The 25004-nt window shown below is 41.0% G+C and overlaps 1 protein-coding gene across 3 annotated transcripts in view; it reads right to left on the reverse strand.

Annotated features, from left to right (window-relative positions):
* CUL3 (cullin 3) overlaps positions 1–25004 on the reverse strand; it is a 108725-nt gene that overhangs the window by 65595 nt on the left and 18126 nt on the right. The window contains exons 1-2 of one of the 3 annotated variants that reach the window (XM_055573604.1): positions 14595–14690; positions 5576–5773 (exon numbers count right to left, since the gene is read on the reverse strand). In XM_055573604.1, coding sequence (XP_055429579.1) covers positions 5576–5773; positions 14595–14675 — 279 coding nt within the window. In that variant the 5' untranslated portion in view covers positions 14676–14690. Of the gene's footprint in view, positions 1–4283; positions 4398–5575; positions 5774–14594; positions 14691–25004 lie in introns of those variants that run through there. The other 2 variants (XM_055573605.1, XM_055573606.1) reach the window with 2 other exon arrangements.

Here is a 25004-nt window from a genome sequence, read left to right on the forward strand (position 1 = left end):
ACTTCTAAATTATTTATTATTAAACTATTATTATTTATTATTACGGAGTTCTTAGCAGTGTATAGAAAAGCTAAGTCCTCTGTAGAGACTTTCTATGAAGTCTGAATCTCAAATAGGAATCTTCTAAAAGGACATGACCCAAACAAAACACTTTAAATATCTGACAATTTCAGCTATACCTCAATAAAGCTTAAAAATAAAATAAAAATAGAAACATTAAAAAAAAATGGCTCCATCCTAATCTACCCTGCCCACAAGTAATAGAATGTTTACTTGTTTATCTGTTCCATGAATGCAGAAATCAGATGCATCCATTTAGTATTTCTTACACCCAAGCCAGTCCAGCAAATAATACTTTTGAATGTTAAATTTGGTGATGAGTAACTTTACAAGGATACTTTTGAGGCTTTTACAAAATGACCTATAATTTAAAAATCCTTAAAACTTAAAAGTAGCATAACCTTTTTTCTCCCCAATATAATCGTGCCTTTAAAGGTATCTGCGTTAGAAAAAAAATAGTCCCTGAGAATTCTGAAATGTTTTCATATTTACGACAAGGCAGAGAAGGTCACAATACACAGTAGGTTTTGTTTTTGTGGTCTTGAGAAATTTACTGAATTCCTTTGGGTCTCAGTTTCTTGGGGAAATATTCTTCTACAGATAGAATATACTACCAAGAAAGAAACAGCATTTAACTTCTACGCCTGCTTCAATGTGGCAAACTTATTTCTTCAATGTGAAAAGATAGTCCTGGCTGTCTATACCACAGCACTAAAAGGTTCACTTCAATGGAAAATAATTTTGCTTTAAAAAATACATCATTAGCTAGGCAGTTCAGCTAACTACTCAAAGCATACTGAACAAAAAGCTGTAGGAATGCTTCCAGAACCATAAAAAGGGATATATTCTGTGAGACTAAAGACAGTCAATATTTAGTGGTAGAATCAGGTCTAATGCCTCATTCTCCCTACTTTCTATCCAGTACTTTTTTTCACTGCATCTACTTCTAAATTATTTATTATTAAACTATTATTATTTATTATTATGGAGTTCTTAGCAGTGTATAGAAGAAAAGCTAAGTCCTCTGTAGAGACTTTCTATGAACTTTGATACCACAGAACCCTAAACCATTCTCTTACGTTCCAGGCAGAAGATGCAATGTAGAAACAGGCACTATTGATTTACATGCAAACTCTCCCTCTGCACATTATGTCAGTAACATCCCTAAGTCCTATTTGGTAGAACAAATGGACTTCCTACATCAGAGGACAAACATGTTACACTACTGTATGATGGCTCTGTCAGTTAAGACTTCTGTAATAGTGTCCCCTTAAGACAGTACTGTATTTGTATGATTTTTTAAAGTGTCTTATAAAATCAAACTAAAAATGAAATAAGATCAACAGGAAACAGAAAAATGAAAGCATAGATATCACCAGAGGTTCAAAAACTTAATTCAACTGAAACAAAGAAATTATCAGATATGCCGATACTGGCACATTTCCTAGTCAGAAATTAACTAGCTAAGGTGGTCAAATGAGTATTTGTGAAAGAAAAAAAATTAAAGAACATCTTCAGATGCTGCTGCTATTTCATTAATACTTATAGGAGAAATAAAAGTTCAGCAGATTCACTTTTTAATTCTTTAGCATAATCAACTCGAATACATGTTCTCTGGAATATACTGTAGAGAACTGGCTATATTTTGAAAAAACAGTTAATCTTAGATATGGGACCACTTTAAGAGACTATACTGAAGCTCTTAACAATTACCACAGAGTTATTGTTCACATGACTCCAATTTCCACCTAACCATGTTTCAGAGTCCAAAAATCTGTCACATTAACACTGACCTCTCACTCTGACCTTCCCTCCTCTCCTCACTTTTTGAATCAAAGCACATAAATATAGAGGTTTTTTCCCTGCATCTGTGCCCAAGCTGCAAAGCACTTCTTAAAAAAAAGAAAGAAAAAAAAAAAAGGAAGAAAGATAAATCATACATTCAGGCCAACTCCCACAGAGATATCTTTTCCCTCACTTGCCAATTCCTTAGTACATTCCCCACAGGAGCTACTCCAAGCCTCTTCATCTCATTTTCAGAAGATACACTGCTTAATTATTAGATTTGCAGTAGTTTTAGAACTAAAGCATCTCAAAGATACTCCTGCCAACTTCTTGATTTTAACCATAAACAAACCAAAAACTAAAATTTAAAGGACTACAGTTTTATAAACACTGAGGCAATATTCATGAAACTCCACATGCACCCTCAATTTCAGCATATTTACTGCATCTTCATCCATTCATTATGCCTCAGGAGCAGATTTATAGAAAAGTTAGGGATTCAGCCTGAAGCCACACTGCTTGAATACTGTTTTCAGCTAGGATACTTACTAACTTTGTGAAAGTGAAGTGTTAGTCGCTCAGTTGTGTCCAACTCTTAGCAAACCCATGGGCTGTAGCCTGCCAGGCTCCTCTTTCCATGAAATTCTCAGGCAAGAATACTGGAGTGGGTTGCCAATCCCTTCTCCAGAGGATCTTCCTGACCCAGGGATCGAACATGGGTCTCCTCTGTCACAGGTGGATTCTTTAGAATCTGAGCTACCGGGAAGTCCCTAACTTCATGTATTTGGACAAATAACCAACACTGTGCGCCTGGGTTTCTTCATTTTTAAACAGAGGTAATAATAGTAGTATCTGGCTCCTTGTGTTGTGACCATTAACTAAGTGAACACATCCAAAAGCACTAAAAGTGGACCTAGCACATAGTAAATGCTAAATAAGACTTAGCTGGGATCAATATCATCATGCCCTGTGAGAATCTGCTCCCCTTCTACCTTTACTTCTCCACTGTTCCATTTCACATTCCCTTCATATCCAAACTTCAGCTGCTCCAAACTTCTCTTCTACAGCTTTAAACAAACCTCTTCCACTCTACCTTTCTTCTCTTTTTGATGCCAAGATTCTTAAATTAGTCTTCATTTCTCACACCTGTTTACCATAGTTTGCTTTTGAAGATTCACCCCTTGGCTCTGGGATTTTCGTTTTTGAACTCCCAACACATATTCCTCAGTGCAAGATACCAAATGTCAGATCTCACTCTCCAGTTCTGAGTTCCTGCCAAACTCCAAACCCACCATATCTCTACTTGGACACCTTAGTACAATCTCTCACACAAATTTCCTCACATGTAAAATGGTTTCTAAGTTGACTTCTAACTATAAAAGCTTCCAATATTAACCTAAAGCAAAATTTTTCATCTCCTCTACCCATTCTAAATCCGTTTTCCACCGAAGTTCACAATAATTCTTTTGGTAGCACCGTAATTCTCTCCTAGTAACTAAATTTTATCTTATTTCAGAATTGTTGACATCACATTTTTAGACTATCATCTTAATTAGCTTTTTCCAGGTCTTCCTCTGTTTCTAGCACACACATTCCCTCAATTCTACTTTATATCACTCTCATCTTAATCTTAAAATATTCTGTCATATTATCATCCACTTAAAAACCTCCAATAAACCTCCATTGTAAAGTTCAAATTCCTTAGCTTGGCATTCAAGTTTTTCTCCAATCTATTCCCAAATCAACTCTGCAACACTACACTCCACTAATCCCCATAAATTGTTACACACCTCAATCCAACTCTACTTACCACCAAGTTTATTTCTGTATAATCATGAGACATCTGACATCCCGGAAACACCTGCTGCATCGTTCACTTATATTCGAAATTTTTCATGGTTCAGTTCAATTTCATCCTTTCCTATGAAATCTTACAGCCCACGGTAGTATCTCCCTCATTTGAATAACTAAGCCATTTATTGCCTATACAACTCATTTGCCCTTTAATTATGTAATGCCACACACTGTTATCTAAATATGTATATCATCTCTCACATCAGAATAAAAACAAAAACAAACCTGGAAAGGGACAGCATCATATCTGTTTGCATCTACTACATTTTCTTAGAAAGTTGTACAGTTAGGCACTTAACAACAACAACAAAAAAAACTACTGAATGAATGAAGAACTTAATCCCCTTGCTTCATGAGACACTAGCTACCTGCTCATGTAATTCCATTTAAGAGAAAAGAATTACAGAAGAGTAGAAATATAAAGTGATTATTTTGTAACCATTGTAGAAACAATGATTCATGCAAGAATCATCAATGGATGCTAATACCATCACATGAAAAGTTTCTTGGGGAACAGGATATTTACACAGTCTCAAAATATATCTGAACAAATTACTTATGAATTACAAAGGGAAAAAAGGTACCTTCACAGTGGAGAAATCTGGCGGACACCAAGTGATCAAAGTTAACATCACCAATAATGGGATAAACTGACATCATGTGCCTCCTGATGTGCTGCACTGAGGACACAACATCACTTATGTATAATTCCTGCCAAAAACGCACAACCTGAAACTAGTCATGAGGAAACAATCAGACAAACCAAAAACCGAGGGACAGTCTACAAAACAACTGACCTATACTCTCAAAAATGTCAGTGTGCTCAAAGACAAAAGCAGGCTGAGAAATTGAGTGAGTGATCCTGGATGAAGATCCTGGATCAGAAAACATACTGCTATAAAGGACATCACTGCCACAAAGGACAACTGGTGAATCTGAATGTGGATCATATTAGATAATAGTTTTATATTCATGTTAAGCTGCCTGATTTTGAATATTGTTCTTTGATTAAGTGAGCGAATTTCCTTGTTCTTAGGAGAAATATTCCAAAGCATTTGAGTGTAAACGAATCTAAAACTAATTCTCTGTCTGGCAATAATAATAATACCAATAATAGTAATAACAAATACCAATAGAAGATTGGCTAAAATGTGGCAAAATCTTGACAACTGGTAAATCTACAATATAAAGAAATTATTGTACTACTGATGCAACTTTTCCATTTTTTTTTTTTTTTTCCAGAACAAAATTTAAAAAACAAATACCCTAATACCATGCAAAAACTCGGAGATGTTTTTATTTATCTGTGGTATTTTACATCTTATCTGACAATCTTAAAGCAGGACATACTTATAGTGGAAGAGTCTGCTTTATAAAAAACATTTGTTCTAAAAAAAACAAATACATCTTTTTGGAACCAAAGAACCATTTTATAATGTTAACAGTCCAACACTAATTTATCTTAAAAAATTCCTATTCGTTGTAATAAAACTCAGTTAAAATGAATAAGGCCAATTTCATTCGGTAAAAAGTCTTAGACAACATTTTTTAAACAATGTAGTCATCTTATTTTCAAATATACAAAGACGACAAAACTAAAATGGGCAGATAAGCATTTTAAAGAAAATGATGATCTATAATTAACTTATTCATAAACAACCATATGTATATTAAATTTATTTCTGAAATTATACTTATCAAAGATCACAAATTCCACCTTCCCTCAATTATCAAAAATTCTAATTTAGCTGAATATAAGTTTTTAAGTGAGGTTTTACAACATAGCTACTATTATTTCTATAGGCTTCCTGGAACCTTTAAAAATAATACTTCTAAGTTCAATACAGTTAGCAATAGTCCTTTAAAAGTTGGATACCTTATTTATGAGATGTTCGGTAACAACTTCTCTTAGTCCAGTGTAGAGCTTTTCTCCATGTTTATGCAAAACCATTGTATATGCATTTCTATAGAGCTCCTCAAAACTAAGACCACTGTTATTCTTACGCTGGATTTCTTGAATTGCATTTTTCAGAAGGTCCCAAATGCTGTTTACATATTTTTCATCCATGGTCATCTGTAATATCCAAAAGAGAGAAAGAGACAAAAAAAAAGAAAAAACCAATGGTTGAAAATCTTTCTGTATTTGTCCATATAGTAAATATTTTATTATATGATTATGATTTGTCCACATAGTAAATATTTTATTATGATTATGATTACATGTCTCTATGACTTACAAGGATGCTAACAATCTTTTAACAGAAATAATTAAATTTAAAATACATTTAAAATAGTTTTTAGAGCTGAAAGAAGCGATTTTAAAATATCATTTTACGACCTCCCTCCTTCCTTATCTGCAGCACAACCCTCCACTTTAAATAAAATCATAATTCCTGATGTTAATACTTGTTTTAGCCAAAAATATAGGACGTCTTTTCCCTAAGTTTATTTAGTAGAATACAAGCTCATATGTTCCTTGATGAAAAAACATTGGGGACATGAACACTATTTTCCTCTCCTGAAGATCTGCAGAGCTCCTTAGCAAATTAAAGATGAGGAGATCTGCAATTAAAAAACAAAACAACAATAAATCCACACATTTTCTTTGTTTAACCTAGTATTCTCTCATTTTCCACCTTTCCCAGTTTAGATTCCATGGTCTGTCATTTCTGAGCACTGTTGCATACACCCATAAATAACTCGCCCCCTTCCCCCACTTCAAAATACTTGCCATTCTACACCCCAACTGCCCACCTACCCTCACAGGCACTCACACAGCTGAATATAACTACAGACATACATACATACAACCGTATTCAATCCGTCTCAATTTAAATTCATAACCACAAACCGTAAGTGGGCCCTTAATACAATCCCACGATTCTACTTTTCTAGCCTAACTTTACTTTCCTAGATGATTTTATACTGTCTCCTCCATCCTCAACCCTAGGATAATGACTTGCTTCCTGTTCCACTGAGAAAACAGAAACAACCTGAAGAGAGCGTCATATCCACTAACCTATATGACTGTACACCAACATAACCTGCTAGCTCTTGTGCTTGAAGTGCCAAATTCTTATACTCAAATTATAGCACAGGTACCAGAAACAGCCATCATCAAGGGACTTAGAAATGCAGAATTTCAGGCCCCATCCCACACCAACGGAACTGTATCTGCAGTTTAACAAGCACCCCAGGTGATACCTGTACAGAACAAAGTTTAACAAGTACTACTCTAGGTCCATCCCAAGTCACCTATTCATGGATCTCCCTATAGCAATCTACCTTTCCAGCATCATCAAAATCTTCCTCTGTGCTAAGTAATTTCCATCTGCAATTTATATCCTCAGTTTCCCACCTTAAAAACAAATCCTCACAATCCCACATATTTCTCCAGCACCACCAGAAAACCTTTTTTCATTTACAACACAATCACAGAGCTAGGGAGAGGACTTCTGTATTTATTATCCCCAGGTCACATTTTCCCCACTGTATCTTGAATCCATTCTAATAAGGCTTTCATATCTACCCTTTCACCAGCCCAGGTGGAGCTAGTGGTAAAGAACTCTCCTGCCAATGCAGTAGACATAAGAGATGCAGGTTCGATCCCTGGGTCAGGAAGATTCCATGGAGAAGGAAACAGCAACACACTCCAGTATTCTTGCCTAGAGAATCCCTTGGGCAGAGCAGCCTGATGGGCTACAGTCCATAGGTTCGCAAAGAGTTGGACACAACTGAAGCAATTTAGCACACACGCACACTCCACCATTTCACAGAAACTACTCTACAGAAGGTCACCAGTGACCTTCCACACTGCTATCTCTAACAAAGTCTCACTTCTCATCTTACTTGGCCACTCTGGTAGCAATTCAAAGACCCAATTATTCAGATTGATACAGATTCCTCTCTTGCCTTTCAAGCACTACCATCTCTTGTTTTTCTTTCTATTCCACTTGCTCCTATTTTGCCAGCCTGCTTACTGATTCTTACTCATCACCACAACCTCCAACTCTTGTCAGAACCTCTTATCTATCCAAACTCAGTTTTCAGGTGAAGTTAACTCATCTGGTCTCCTGGCTTTAAGTCAACCTCAAAATTTACATATCCTGTTTGGAGCCACCCTCTCCCACCAACCACTTAATACCAGGTTCCCATATCCAGCACTCTAACTCAATATTTGTACTTGAAAATCTACTAAGAGTCTCAATCACATCTAGAACAGAATGGCTAATCTTTCCCCCTAAGCTGGCATCCCTACAGTCTTCTCCAGCTGAGAAGACATCCACTCCATCTTTCCTGGTGCTCAGGCCAAAAAGTTTGCAGTCAGTCCCCTTTAGTCTATCACCTCACTACTAATCCAAGAGGAAATTCTGTTGTCTCTATCTTCAGTCTTCAGGATGGCAGAGAAAAAGGATGTGCACTAATCTTCTGCTGCAAGAACTCCAAAATTGCAACTTGCTGAAGAACAATCATCGACAGGATAATGTTGAATCCCACCAAGAAAAGATACCCCGCACATCCAAGGGCAAAGGAAAAGCTCCAACAAGACAGTTCAGTTCAGTCGCTCAGTCGTGTCTGACTGTTTGCGTCTCCATGAATTGCAGCACGCCAGGCCTCCCTGTCCATCACCAACTCCTGGAGTTCACTCAGACTCACGTCCATCGAGTCAGTGATGCCGTCCAACCATCTCATCCTCTGACGTCCCCTTCTCCTCCTGCCCCCAATCCCTCCCAGTATCAGAGTCTTTTCCAATGAGTCAACTCTTCGCATGAGGTGGCCAAAGTACTGGAGTTGCAGCTTCAGCATCATTCCTTCCAAAGAAATCCCAGGGCTGATCTCCTTCAGAATGGACTGGTTGGATCTCCTTGCAGTCCAAGGGACTCTCAAGTGTCTTCTCCAACACCACAGTTCAAAAGCATCAATTCTTTGGCGCTCAGCTTTCTTCACAGTCCAACTCTCACATCCATACATGACCACTGGAAAAACCATAGCCTTGACTAGACAGACCTTTGTTGGCAAAATGTCGTCTCTGCTTTTCAATATGCTATCTAGGTTGGTCATAACTTTCCTTCCAAGGAGTAGGCGTCTTTTAATTTCATGGCTGCAGTAGGAGGGGCAAAATTAGATTCAGAATCAAACCCCATACCTGCCAGAGACGCCCAGAGGGCGCAAACAAAATCTCGTGTGCATCAGGACCCAGAGACCCAAGAACGAGCCAAACCTGCCTTTGAGTGTTTGAGTGTCTTCTGAGGAGGTTTGGGTCAGCAATGGCCTGCCACGGGGATGGGGGCTCTGGCTGCAGCAGACCTGGGTCATGCAGAGTGTGATGTTAACCCCTCTTGGAGGAGGGCGCCATTAGCCCCATCACAGAGCTGCCAAGCAGATGACCCACAAACTGCAGAACTATTGTACCAAAGAAATTCTAGCAATGTTAAGAAAGTTCTAGGACCCACAACAGACTCCCTAATCTGGGGATCTGGCTAAGGGACTGAGAACGCTCAGGGAATTTGACTTTGGAGGCCAGTGGGATTTGATTATGGAACTTCCAAAGGACTAGGGAAACAGACTCCTGGAAGGCACAAACAAAACTCTGTGCACGCCAGGAGAAAGGAGCAGTGTCCCCACAAAAGACTAAGCCAGAATTGCCTGTTAGAGTCCAGGAGTCTCTGGTGGAAGCGTGGGTCAACAGTGGACTGCTGCAGAGTCAGGGACACTGAATACAACAGTGCATACACAAGTCCTTTTGAAGGAGATCACCAAGACTGTAATTGCCCCTACCAGTTTGGCCTCAGGCTAAAAACAACAGAGAGGGAACACAGCCCCGCCCATCAACAGACAATTGGATTAAAGATTTACTGAGCATAGCCCCTCACCAACACCTTCCCCCACAGTCAGTCTCTCCCAACAGGAAGCTCCCACAAGCCTCTTATCCTTATCCATGAGGGAAGACAGAATGAACACCACAATCACAAAAAAATAACCAAACTGATCACATGGATCACAGACCTGTCTAACTCAACGAAACTATGAGCCATGCCGTTTAAGACCACCCGAGAGAGACGGGTCATATTGGAGAGTTCTGACAAAATGTGGTTCGCTCGAGAAGGGAATGGCAAACCACCTCAGCATTCCTGCCTTGAGAACCCCATGGACAGTATGAAAAGGCAAAAAGATGGAGCAATGAAAGATGAACTCCCCAGGTCAGTAGGTGCCCAATACGCTACTGGAGATCAGTGGAGAAATAACTCCAGAAAGAATGACAAGACAGAGCCAAAACAGAAACAATGCCCAGTTGCGGATGTAACTGGTGATGGAAGTAAAGTTCCATGCTGTAAAGAACAATATAGCATAGGAACCTGGAATGTTAGGTCCATGACTCAAGGTAAATTGGAAGTGGTCAAACAGGAGACAGAAAGAGTGAACACTGACATTTTAGGAATCAGTGACTAAAACGGACTGGAATGGGTGAATTTAATTCAAATGACCATTTTATCTACTTCTGTGGGCAAGAATCCCTTAGAAGAAAAGGAGTAGCCCTCAGAGTCAACAAAAGAGTCCGAAATGCAGTACTTGGATGAAATCTCAAAAACGACACAATGATCTCTGTTCATTCCAAGGCAAACCAACCATTCAATCTCACAGTAATCCAAGTCTATGCCCCGACCAGTAACACTGAAGAAGCTGAAGTTGAAAGGTTCTATGAAGACCTACAAGACCTTCTAGAACTAACATCAGAAGAAGATGCCCTTTTCATCACAGGGGACTGGAAAGCAAAAGTAAGAAGTCAAGAGTTACATGGAGTTAACAGGCAAGTTTGGCCTCAGAGTACAAAATAAAGCAGGGCAAAGGCTAACAGAGTTTTACCAAGAGAATGCTGGTCATAGCAAACATCCTCTTCCAACACCACAAGAGATAACCTTACACATGGACATCACCAAATGGTCAATACAAAATCAGACTGATTATATTCTTTGTAGCCAAAGATGGAGAAGCTCTACACAGTCAGCAAAAACAAGATAGGGAGCTGACTGTGGCTCAGATCATGAACTCCTTATTACCAAATTCAGACTTAAAATTGAAGAAAGTAGGGAAAACCACAAGGCCATTCAGGTATGATCTAAATCAAATCCCTTATGACTATACAGTGGAAATGAGAAATGAATTCAAGGGATTAAATCTAATAAGAGTGCCTGAAGAACTATGGATGGAGGTTCATGACACTGTATAGGAAGGAAACAGTGATCAAGACTACCCCCAAGAAAAAGAAAGGCAAAATGGTTTTCTGAGGAGGCCTTACAAATAGCCAAAAAAAGACGAGAACAAAAGGCAAGGAGAAAAGGAAAGATATATATATCCATCTGAACGCAGAGTTCCAAACAACAGCAAGGAGAGATAAGAAAGCATTCCTCAGTGATCAATGTAAAGAAATGGAGGAAAACAATAGAATGGGAAAGACTAGAGATCTCTTCAAGAAAATTCAGATACCAAAAAAACATTTCATGTAAAGATAGGCACAATAAAGGACAGAAACAGTATGGACCTAACAGAAGCAGAAGATATTAAGAAGAGGTGGCAAGAATAAACAGAAGAACTATACAAAAGAGATATTCATGACCCAAATAACCACGAAGGTGTGATCACTCACCTAGAGCCAGACATCCTAGAGTGCCAAGTCAAGTGGGCCTTAGGAAGCATCACTACAAACAAAGCTAGTGGAGGTGATGGAATTCCAGTTGAGCTCTTTCAAATCCTAAAAGGTGATGCTGTGAAAATGCAGCACTCAATATGCCAGCAAATTTTGAAAATTCAGCAGTGTCCCTAGTGGCTCAGACACGGTAAAGCGTCTACCTGCAATGTGAGAGACCTGGGTTCTATCCCTGGGTCGGGAAGATCCCTTGGAGAAGGAAATGGCAACCCACTCCAGTACTCTTTCCTAGAAAATTTCATGGATGGAGGAGTCTGGTGGTCTACAGTCCATGGGGTTGCACAGTTGGACACGACTGGATGACTTCACAGCAGTGGCCACAGGACTGGAAAAGGTCAGTTTTCATTCCAATCCCAAAGACAGGCAATGCCAAAGAATGTTCAAACTAGTGCACAATTACACTCATCTCACATGCTAGCAAAGTAATACTCAAAATTCTCCAAGCGAGACTTCAACAGTACATAAACCAAGAACTTCCAGATGTTCAGGCTGGATTTAGAAAAGGCAGAGGAACCAGAGATCAATTGCCAACATCCTTTGCATCATCGTAAAAGCAAGAAAGTTCTAGAAAAACATCTACTTCTGCTTTAATAAATACACCAAAGCCTTTGACTGTGTGGATCACAATAAGCTGTGGAAAATTGTGAAAGAGATGGGAATACCAGACCACCTGACCTGCCTCCTGAGAAACCTGTATGCAAGTTAAGAAGCAAAAATAAGAACCAGACATGGAACAACTGACTGGTTCCAAATTGGAAAAGGAGTACGTCAAGGCTGTGTATTGTCTCCCTGTTTCCTGTTTTTTCAACCTCTATGCAAAGTACGTCATGCAAAATGCCAGCTGGGTGAAGCTCAAGCTGGAATCAAGATTGCCAGAGAAGTATCAATAACCTCATATATGCAAATGACACCACCCTTAATGGCAAAAAGTGAAGAGGAACTGAAGAGTTTCTTGATGAAAGTGAAAGAGCAGAGTGAAAAAATTGGCTTAAAACTCCATATGCAGAAAACTAAGACCATGGCATCTGGTCCCATCACTTCATGGCAAATAGATGGGGAAACAATGGAAACAGTGACAGACTATTTTCTTGGGCTCCATAATTACTGCAGATGGTGACTGCAGCCATGAAATTAAAAGACACTTGCTCCTTGGAATAAAGGCTGTGACAAACCTAGACAGCATATTAAAAAGCAGGGACATTACTTTACCAACAAAGGTCCATCTAGTCAAAGCTATGGTTTCTCCAGTAGTCATGTATGGATGTGAGAGTTGGACTATAAAGAAAGCTAAGTGCCGAAGAATTGATACTTTTGAACTGTGGTGTTGGAGAAAACTTGTAACAGTCCCTTGAACTGCAAGATCAAACAGTCCATCCCAAAGGAAATCAGTCCTGAATAGTCATTGGAAGGAATGATGCTGACGCTCCAGTGCTTTGGCCACCTGATGCGATAAAATACCTCACTGGAAAAGACCCTGATGCGGGGAAAGACTGAAGGCAGGAGGAGAAGGGGATGACAGAGGATGAGATGGTTGGATGGCATTACCGACTTTATGGACACGAGTTTGACCAAGCTCTGAAAATTGACGACAGACAGGGAAGCCTGGCATGCTGCAGTCCGTGGCATCACAAAGAGTCGGGACACAACTGAGCAACTGAACTGATCTTCAGAATGCATCCAAAACTAAGTCCTCACTTCTTCCCCTGTTACTAGCCTAATCCAAACCACCATTATCTCTCAGATTACTACAACAGCGTCCTAACTGGTCTGCTTCTGCTCTTGGCCCACTATCATAAAGCAATCAGAGTGACCCTTCTGAAAAACAAGCCAAATCATGTCACTTGGTTGCTCACAACCCTCGGTGGGTGACTTCTCTTGGAGATAAGAGTCCTAAACACTATCCTACAAACTCTTACTCGACCTGACAGTCTCTGTGACTTCATCTATCCTTCCCTCTTGCTTTCTCTGCTCCAGCCCTATAAGCCTCCTCGTTATTCCTTGGAACATGATAAACAAGTTCACTTCAAGGTGGTTTTTGCTGTTCTCTCTGTCTGGAAATGGTCTTCCCCCAGATATCTGCATGTCTCATCCCCCTATCAAACACAAACACTGCTCAACCTTTAATGAAGTCACCTTAAAATGAAGTTTTAACTGTCTACTCTATTTAAAGCAGCAGCCTCCTCCTACTTGCTGCTGTTGTCTCCCACAACAACATGCAACCCCATGGACTGCAGTCCATCACGCTCCTGTCATTGGATTTCCCAGGCAAGAATACTGGAGTGATTTGCCATTTCCTTCTCCAGGGGATCCTTCCTGACCCAGGGATGGAACCCGTGTCTCCTGCATTGATTGGCAGGCCGATTCTTTACCACTGAGCCACCAGGGAGGCCCCTCCCTCCTACTAGTGACCATCAAATGCCAACCTCAGATTATCTCTTTTCCTGGTCTCTTTCTTCCCAGTCAAATATCAGTTCCATGAAAGCAGGGATTTTCCTCACTAGTGAATAAACTCAGCCATTAAAATAATACCTGGCATTTAACAAGCACTTGTTGATAAATTTTCTACTTATCTCTGACTTAAGCAGACCTTTTCATGCCATATAAAACCTACAAGTTCTGTTTACAACCAGGGAAACATGAATTACTGGAAAAATTACTGGAAAAAACAGGAAAAGATGAATTACTCATCTGACTCATGTCTACTTCTGACTTGAAATGGATAAGATACTGAACTAATAAAATCCTCTCCAAAGAGGGCTGTAAGAAAATTTGGAGGTGATGGATATATTTACTGCATATATTGCGATCTCTTCACAAATGAATACCTACCTCCAAGCTCATCAAGTTGCATACATTTAATATGTACAGCTTATCTGAATAAAGAGATCTTTTAAAAGACATTAAACAAAAAAAGAAAAAAGAATCCTCTTCAAGTCCTGTCCAAAGGGTATGAACGGGAAAAGAGGAAGGAGTAGGTAGGTAGGCAAAACAGTTTTTTCAGTCAAACAATTTCAACTCCCAGTCAAGAGGATTCTTAGGCAGATAACTCAAACTAAGTCTTATTATTCTAATCTTTTCTGGAGAGTTTAAAAAGGAACTCTTTAGAAAACAACAACTTTCTTGTTTCTCAAACCTTATTCAAATCCAGGTCTATCAGAGACTTCTCTGAAACAGCCTTAAGAGACTTTACCGTTATATCTAAAGTACAACCTAAGCGCGGCTGCGGCTGCCACCGGCGCACTAAGCGCAGCCGAGAGAAGCTACCCCACATTCGAGGTCAGGGGCAGAAGCCAGGAGGACCCCATGCCCGAAGGGTGGCGGCCAAGAGGAGTTACCCGACGTCCGAGGTCAGGGGCAGCAGCCGAGAATGCCAGGCTGCGTCGGCGCAGGAACGGCCTAGAAGAGCTACCCAAGTCCGAGGTCGGGGCGGCGGCCGGGAGGAGCTACCCCACGTCCAAGGTCAGGGGCGGCAGCCGAGAGGAGCTACCCTGCGAACTGCCAAGAGGAGCTACCCTGCTAACGAGGTCAGGGGCGGCGGCCGGGAGGAGCTACCCCATGCCCCAACGCCCGAGGCCAAGGGAGGCGGCAGGGAGGAGCTACCCTACGCCCGAGGCCAGGGGCGGCGGCCAGGAGGACCAACAGAATGTCCAAGGAGCTGTGGCTGCTTGGGCACAGGAGGGCCTTGAGGAGCTATCCCATGTTGAAGGTCAGCGGTGAGGAGATGCCCCTCTTCAAGGTAAGGAAAGGCGGCTGCGCTTTGCTTGAGCAGCCAAGAAGAGATACCCCACACCCAAGGTAAGAGAAACCGAAGTAAGATGGTAGGTCTGGGAAGAGGGCATCAGAGAGCGGACACACTGAAACCATACTCACAGAAAACTAGTCAATCTAATCACACTAGGACCACAGCCTTGTCTAACTCAATGAAATTAAGCCATGCCTATGGGGCAACCCAAGACGTGCGGGTCATGGTGGAGAGATATGACAGAATGAGGTCCACTGGAAAAAGGAATGGCAAACCACTTCAGTATTCTTGCCTTGATAACCCCATGCTGCTGCTACTGCTGCTAAGTCACTTCAGTCGTGTCCTATTCTGCACGACCCCATAGACGGCGGTGCACCAGGCTCCTCTGTCCATGGGATTCTCCAGGCAAGAACACTGGAGTGGGTTGCCATTTCCTCCTCCAATGCATGAAAGTGAAAAGTCAAAGTGAATTCACTCAGTCGTGTCCGTCTCCTATAGACGCCACAGACTGCAGCCTACCAGGCTCTTCCGTCCATGGGATTTTCCAGGCAAAAGTACTGGAGTGGGGTGCCATCTGCCTTCTCCATGATAACCCCATAAACAGTATGAAAAGGCAAAATGATAGGATACTGAAAGAGGAACTCCCCAGGTCAGTCAGTTCAGTTCACTTCAGTCGCTCAGTCATATCTGACTCTTTGAGACCCATGAATCGCAGCATGCCAGGCTTCCCTGTCCATCACCAATTCCCGGAGTTCACTTAGACTCACTTAGACTCACTCGAGTCAGTGATGCCATCCAGCCATCTCATCATCCTCTGTCATCCCCTTCTACTGCCCCCAGTCCCTTTCAGCATCAGAGTCTTTTCCAAAGAGTCAACTCTTCACATGAGGTGGCCAACGTACTGAGTTTCAGCTTCAGCATCATTCCTTCCAAAGAAATCCCAGATCTGATCTCCTTTAGAATGGACAGGTTGGATCTCCTTGCAGTCTAAGGGGCTCTCAAGAGTCTTCTCCAACACCACAGTTCAAAAGCATCAATTCTTCGGCGCTCGGCCTTCTTCACAGTTCAAATCTCACATCCATACATGACCACAGGAAAAACCATAGCCTTGACTAGACGGACCTTTGTTGGCAAAGTAATGTCTCTGCTTTTGAATATGCTATCTAGGTTGGTCATAACTTTCCTTCCAAGGAGTAAGCATCTTTTAATTTCATGGCTGCAGTCACCATCAGCAGTGATTTTGGAGCCCCCAAAAATAAAGTCTGACACTGTTTCCACTGTTTCCCCATCTATTTCCCATGAAGTGATGGGACCGGATGCCATGATCTTCGTTTCCTGAATGTTGAGCTTTAAGCCAACTTTTTCACTCTCCTCTTTCACTTTCATCAAGAGGCTCTTTAGTTCTTCTTCGCTTTCTGCCATAAGGGTGGTGTCATCTGCGTATCTGACGTTATTGATATTTCTCCTGGCAATCTTGATTCCAGCTTATGTTTCTTCCAGTCCAGAGTTTCTCATGATGTACTCTGCATAGAAGTTAAATAAGCAGGGTGATAATAAACAGCCTTGACGTACTCCTTTTCCTGTTTGGAACCAGTCTGTTGTTCTGTGTCCAGTTCTAACTGTTGCTTCCTGACCTGCATACAGATTTCTCAAGAGGCAGGTCAGGTGGTCTGGTATTCCCATCTCTTTCAGAATTTTCCACAGTTTATTGTGATCCACACAGTCAAAGACTTTGGCATACTCAATAAAGCAGAAATAGATGTTTTTCTGGAACTCTCTTGCTTCTTCCATGATCCAGCGGATGTTGGCAATTTGACCTATGTTCCTCTGCCTTTTCTAAAACCAACTTGAACATCAGGAAGTTCACAGTTCACGTATTGCTGAAGCCTGGCTTGGAGAATTTTAGACATTACTTTACTAGCATGTGAGATGAGTGCAATTGTGTGGTAGTTTGAGCGTTCTTTGGCATTGCCTTTCTTTGGGATTGGAATGAAAACTGACCTTTTCTAGTCCTGTGGCCACTGCTGAGTTTTCCACATTTGCTGGCATATTGAGTGCAGCACTTTCACAGCATCATCTTTTCAGGATTTGAAATAGCTCAACTGGAATTCCATCACCTCCACTAGCTTTGTTCCTAGTTATGCTTTCTAAGGCCCACTTGACTTCACATTCCAGGATGTCTGGCTCTAGATGAGTGATCACACCATCATGATTATCTGGGTCATGAAGATCTTTTTTGTACAGTTCTGTGTATTCTTGCCATCTCTTCTTAATATCTTCTGTTTCTGTTAGGTCCATACCATTTTTGTCCTTTATCGAGCCCATCTTTGCATGAAATGTCCCCTTGGTATCTCTAATTTTCTTGAAGAGATCTCTAGTCTTTCGCATTCTGTTGTTTTCCTCTATTTCTTTCCACTGATCGCTGAAGAAGGCTTTCTTATCTCTTCTTGCTATTCTTTGGAACTCTGCATTCAGATGCTTATATCTTTCCTTTTCTCCTTTGCTTTTCACTTCTCTTCTTTTCACAGCTATTGGTAAGGCCTCCCCAGACAGCCATTTTGCTTTTTTGCATTTCTTTTCCATGGGGATGCTCTTGATCCCTGTCTCCTGTACAATATCACGAATCTCATTCCATAGTTCATCAGGCACTCTATCTATCAGATCTAGGCCCTTAAATCTATTTCTCACTTCCACTGTGTAATCATAAGGGATTTGATTTAGGTCATACCTGAATGGTAGGGGCCCAATATGCTACCGGAGATCAGTGGACAAATAACTCTAGAAAGAATGAAGGGATGGAGCCAAAGCAAAAACAATACCCAGTTGTGGACGTGACTGGTGATAGAAGCAAGATCCAATGCTGTAAAGAGCAATATTGCACAGGAACCTGGAATGTCAGGTACATGGTTCAAGGCACATTGGAAGCCGTCAAACAAGAGATGGCAACAGTGAATGTCGACATTCTAGGAATCAGCAAACTAAAATGGACTGGGATGGGTGTATTTAACTCATGCGGGCAGGAATCCCTCAGAAGAAATGGAGTAGCCATCATGGTCAATAAAAGCGTCCGAAATGCAGTACTTGGATCCAATCTCAAAAACGACAGAATGATCTCTGTTCGTTTCCAAGGCAAACCATTCATTATCACAGTAATCCAAGTCTATGCCCCAACCAGTAACGCTGAAGAAGCTTAAGTTGAACGGTTCTATGAAGACCTACAAGACCTTTAAGAACTAACGCCCCAAAAAGATGTCCTTTTCATTATAGGGGACTGGAATGCAAAAATAGGAAGTCAAGGAACACCTGGAGTAACAGGCAAATTGGGCCTTGGAATACGGACTGAAGCAGGGCAAAGACTAATAGAGTTTTGCCAAGAAAATGCACTGGTCATAGCAAACACCCTCTTCCAACAACACAAAGAAGACTGTACACATGGACATCACCAGATGGTCAACACCGAAATCAGATGGATTATATTCTTTGCAGCCAAAGATGGAGAAGCTCTATACAGTCAACCAAAACAAGACCAGGACCTGACTGTGGCTCAGATCATGAACTCCTTATTGCCGAATTCAGACTGAAATTGAAGAAAGGGAAAACCACTAGACCATTCAGGTATGACCTAAATCAAATCCCTTATGATTATACAGTGGAAGTGAGAAATAGATTTAAGAGCCTAGATCTGATAGATAAGACTGCCTGATGAATTATGGAATGAGGTCCGTGACACTGTACAGGAGACAGGGATCAAGAGCATCCCCATGGAAAAGAAATGCAAAAAAGCAAAATGGCTGTCTGGGGAGGCCTTACCAATAGCTGTGAAAAGAAGAGAAGTGAAAAGCAAAGGAGAAAAGGAAAGATATAAGCATCTGAATGCAGAGTTCCAAAGAATAGCAAGAAGAGATAAGAAAGCCTTCTTCAGCGATCAATGGAAAGAAATAGAGGAAAACAACAGAATGCGAAAGACTAGAGATCTCTTCAAGAAAATTAGAGATACCAAGGGGACATTTCATGCAAAGATGGGCTCGATAAAGGACAAAAATGGTATGGACCTAACAGAAACAGAAGATATTAAGAAGAGATGGCAAGAATACACAGAACTGTACAAAAAAGATCTTCATGACCCAGATAATCATGATGGTGTGATCACTCATCTAGAGCCAGACATCCTGGAATGTGAAGTCAAGTGGGCCTTAGAAAGCATAACTAGGAACAAAGCTAGTGGAGGTGATGGAATTCCAGTTGAGCTATTTCAAATCCTGAAAAGATGATGCTGTGAAAGTGCTGCACTCAATATGCCAGCAAATGTGGAAAACTCAGCAGTGGCCACAGGACTAGAAAAGGTCAGTTTTCATTCCAATCCCAAAGAAAGGCAATGCCAAAGAACGCTCAAACTACCACACAATTGCACTCATCTCACATGCTAGCAAAGTAATGCCTAAAATTCTCCAAGCCAGGCTTCAGCAATACGTGAACTGTGAACTTCCTGATGTTCAAGTTGGTTTTAGAAAAGGCAGAGGAACATAGGTCAAATTGCCAACATCCGCTGGATCATGGAAAAAGCAAGAGAGTTCCAGAAAAACATCTATTTCTGCTTTATTGAGTATGCCAAAGTCTTTGACTGTGTGGATCACAATAAACTGTGGAAAATTCTGAAAGAGATGGGAATACCAGACCACCTGACCTGCCTCTTGAGAAATCTGTATGCAGGTCAGGAAGCAACAGTTAGAACTGGACACAGAACAACAGACTGGTTCCAAACAGGAAAAGGAGTACGTCAAGGCTGTTTATTATCACCCTGCTTATTTAACTTCTATGCAGAGTACATCATGAGAAACGCTGGACTGGAGGAAACACAAGCTGGAATCAAGATTGCCAGGAGAAATATCAATAACGTCAGATATGCAGATGACACCACCCTTATGGCAGAAAGTGAAGAGGAACTAAAAAGCCTCTTGATGAAAGTGAAAGAGGAGAGTGAAAAAGTTGGCTTAAAGCTCAACATTCAGGAAACGAAGATCATGGCATCCGGTCCCATCACTTCATGGGAAATAGATGGGGAAACAGTGGAAACAGTGTCAGACTTTATTTTTGGGGGCTCCAAAATCACTGCTGATGGTGACTGCAGCCATGAAATTAAAAGACGCTTACTCCCTGGAAGGAAAGTTATGACCAACCTAGATAGCATATTCAAAAGCAGAGATGTTACTTTGCCATACTACATAGCCTCTAGCCAAGGCTATGGTTTTTCCTGTGGTCATGAATGGATGTGAGAGTTGGACTGTGAAGAAGGCTGAGCGCTGAAGAATTGATGCTTTTGAACTGTGGTGTTGCAGAAGACTCTTGAGAGTCCCTTGGACTGCAAGGAGATCCAACCAGTCCATTCTGAAGGAGATCAGCCCTGGGATTTCTTTGGAAGGAATGATGCTGAAGCTGAAACTCCAATACTTTGGCCACCTCATGTGAAGAGCTGACTCATTGGAAAAGACTCCGATACTGGGAGGGATTGGGGGCAGGAGGAGAAGGGGATGACAGAGGATGATGAGATGGCTGGATGGCATCACTGACTCGATGGACATGAGTCTGAGTGAACTCCAGGAGTTGGTGATGGACAGGGAGGCCTGGCGTGCTGCGATTTATGGGGTTGCAAATTGTCAGACACGACTGAGCGACTGCACTGAACTGAACCCTTTTACAGAGGATGCCATCCATGTGAAATATAAATAAGATGTGGCTGTTTACAACTTTGCACAAATAAAGGCCACAATACAATGTGAGAATGATGGCCTCGAACAGTCCATACATGTGCAATGTGGTTTTCTTAACAGTTTGCTGACAGTGAGGTTACAATAAAGCAGACTAAGACACCAGTCCTGAGGTTAAATACTGAACATATAAAGAAAGTTCAAAACACTTTCAAAGAAAGAGCAGTTACTGTGGACTGAAAATGCCAGAGATAATTATACTGCTAAATAAAAGTTCAGCAAAACCTTAAATGATCTTTTCAGGCTCTGTAACGAAGATCCCATAGAAGCTAAAAAAACATACAGGAGGGTCTCTACTCAGCATGAATTACTAAATTTTCTATTAGAAAGCAAAGTGTTTTTAAGATATTTTTAGTATAAAATATAGAAGTTACAAATATAAACTAAAATATAAACAAGTTTCAAATATTGTACAAATACTCTTAAAGAATCATTTCTCGCACATATAAATTATTTTAAAATCCAAGATGTTATGTATATTTTCCTCAGTATTTGTGCATTATAGGTACAAGTGGAAGACACAGGACAAAATGTTTCTTCTCATGATTGCTGAAGCATAAAAATGCTCAAAGACGAAAATAGACCCAGAGAAGTTAAATGACTTACCCAAAAATCATAGAGCTGGAATCAGAATCCGTATTTTCAAATCTAGTCCAAACCACTGGACTCACCTACCATCCCTCTGTGCTAACTAGGTAAAGCAGTAGTATCAGTAATCACTGACAATCCTGATAAACACGGTACACTATATTATTAATAGTAGAGAACACAGATTTTGCTGCCCACCATGCAGTGGAAACAGTGGCTGACTTTATTTTTCTGGGCTCCAAAATCACTGCAGATGGTGACTGCAGCCATGAAATTAAAAGACGCTTACTCCTTGGAAAGAAAGTTATGACCAACCTAGACAACACAATAAAAAGCAGAGACATTATTTTGTCAACAATGGTCCATCTAGTCAAGGCTATGGTTTTTCCTGTGGTCATGTATGGATGTGAGAGCTGGACTGTGAAGAAAGCTGAGCGCCAAGGATTTGATGCTTTTGAACTGTGGTGCTGGAGAAGACTCTTGAGAGTTCCTTGGACTGCAAGGAGATCCAACCAGTCCATCCTAAAGGAGATCAGTCCTGGGTGTTCATTGGAAGGACTGAAACTCCAATACTTTGGCCACCTGATGTGAAGAGCTGACTCATTTGAAAAGACCCTGATGCTGGGAAAGATTGAGGGCAGGAGGAGGAGATGACAGAGGATGAAATGGTTGGATGGCATCACCGACTCAATGGAGATGAGTGGGTGGACTCCCGGAGTTGGTGATGGACAGGGAGGCCTGGTGTGCTGTGGTTCATGGAGTTGCAAAGAGTCGGACATGACTGAGTGACTGACCTGATGCCTAGATTTGTCATGGCTTTGCTAAATGCATAAGCCACACAACCTTGGGCAAAATTACATAACTCCTCTAAATCTTATTAAGAGGTTTCCCTAGTGGCTCACTGGTAAGGAATCCGCCTGCTAACGCTTGACATGTGGGTTCGATCCCTGAGTTGGGAAGATCCCCTGGAGGAAGAAATGGCAATCCAGTATTGGAGAATCCTTTAGACAGAGGAGCCTAACGGGCTATAGTACACGGAGTAGCAGAAGAGTTGAATATGACTGACTAAATAACAACAAACCTTTATTTCCTCACTTTTTAATAACAACATCTATCTCAAAAGACTATCATGAGGATTAAACGCAAATGTTGGTAAATTCTGCCCAGGCCAAGGCACAGTATAGCCAGCCCTCCGTTTCCATGGACCTCACAGATACAGAGCAGACTGTACTCCGGCATCTTATGCAAGGGACCAGAGAACCCTCAAGGGCTTCCCTGATACCTCCGCTGGTAAAGAATCCGCCTGCAATGCAGGAGGCCGAAGTCTGATCCCTGGGTCGGGAAGATCTGCTGCAGAAGGGATAGGCTACCCACTCCAGTATTCTTGGGCTTCCCTGGTGGCTCAGCTGGTAAAGAATCCACCTGCAATGCAGAAGACCTGGGTTCAATCCCTGGGTTAGGAAAACCCCCTGGAGAAAGGAAAGGTTATCCACTTCACTATTTCAGCCTGGAGAATTCCATGGACTGTATAGTGTAATCCATGGGGTTGCAAAGAGCTGGACATGATTGAGCGACTTGCACTTCACTGAGCACCCGCAGATCCTGGTATCTGCAGAGGTCCTATAACCAGTCCCCTAAGAATACTGAGGGACTACTATATAATCCCTCACATGCTGACCATCAGTGACAGGATCTCTTGAACTCTCATCTATGGAAATCAAATGTCAGAGAAAAAACAGTTTTTCAAGCTTAGCAAATAAACAGCTAAAACAGAAGTACCTTAAGAACACAACTGTGATTCTGAAGCCCAAGAAGATAAAGTCTGCCACTACTTCCAGTGGGCTATAGTCCATGAGGTAGCAAAAAAGTCAGACACAACTTAAGGGACTGAACAAGAGCACAGCTATGCTAAATACAAGTCAATAAAATGTAGCCTTTCAAAAACAGTATCCCCCTACTTCATATCTCCTATTCTTCCAGTGTCATTTACATGATTTTAATCCCCAGAGCTCTGTCCTTGGTTCTTCTTTTCACTCTACACTGGGTCTGCATGCATTTCCATTTATTATAATGGTTACAACTACTATGAACACTTTCAGGATTCTAAAATGTACAAAGTTTTAGACCAGCAAGGGATTCTGAAGTCCCCTAAAACTGCATAGAAATTTTGCAAAATTTTGTGTGTGTACTTCTTTTCTGGATGGTGAGTCAATAGCTCTTAGCAGATTTCTGAAGAAATTTGGTCCATATCTCAAAGAAGATAAATTAGTGGCTTATGTGTTAATTGCTCCCAAATCTATACTGCCAACCTGGCAGTAACCCCAAAGTCTAAACTATGGTATTCAACTACCTGCTGGACATGCCCAACAAAATCCTCCAGACACATATCAAATTTATCATGTCCAAACTTTCTGGTAAACTCACTCTTCAAACCCACCCAAGTCTTCTTTCTATATTCTCTAGTTCAGTAGTGGCCAACACAAACCACCTAGTTATACAAGCTGGAAGCATAAGCCTTAACTTGTCTTCTTTCCTCTCTTTCATCCAATCATCAAGGGCTACCGACGTCAGGCTAGAGAGATTTCTCAAACATGCTTCCAATCTTTCATCCTGAATACTGCTGTCCTAAAACTTTCTTCTAGATCACTGCAACAGTCTTCCAGGCATCGTGAAATGAACTCTAATAACCTTTTAGAATCTATTTTCCTCAAAATCCACCCTTTAAAATAAAACACATGAGCATCATGGCCCTGTTCAAAACCCAGCTCCTATCAGCATGGGTGGGGGAAGGCAGTGGCCCTTTTAAAAGTGAACACAACACTTGATGATCCAGTCTATGCCTACTTCTGGAACTTCATCTGTCACTCACTGCAACCTATCTTACATTCACTTCCTGCACTGTCACACCTCCCTTCCACACACCACCCTCTCATTCTTTATACACCCCTCTTCTGCCTCTTGATATCTTACATAGCTTCTGAACACAGTTCAAGTGTCACATCCTCCAAAAATCCCTCCCTGAAATCCTCAAGCAAAGCTAACAACTCTCAACTTTTTCACAACACTCAGGTTATATCTATCACTACACTCATACTAGTCCATAATTATCCATTTGCAAATCTTTTTCCTTCATTAGACTATGAGATACTTAAGGGACTGTGCATATTTCTTCAATGTCACTTAGAAGGCCATAAACAAATGTCTGGGGAATGCTGTTTTATCTATGTTATACCAATGCAATTTTAAAAACACAAACATTTGAGTTTACTAAGCACAATGAAACAGAGAAATATTTTAATGTGCTTATGTAATAGTGTAATTTTAATTTTAAAATAATCAACTATCTTTTTCAAATAATGTACAAGCAAAGGATTCTCAAATTTCATATATCAAGTATTTTCATATTTTCCCACTCACCTAAATGCCTCAGAAGGATGTTTAATCATTAATTTTATTAATTAATGTTAACTAGGAGAAGAATCAGAGAAGGCAATGGCATCCCCAT

This window comes from Bubalus kerabau, chromosome 3, assembly GCF_029407905.1.
Source record: "Bubalus kerabau isolate K-KA32 ecotype Philippines breed swamp buffalo chromosome 3, PCC_UOA_SB_1v2, whole genome shotgun sequence".
NCBI classification, from domain to species: Eukaryota; Metazoa; Chordata; class Mammalia; order Artiodactyla; family Bovidae; genus Bubalus; species Bubalus kerabau.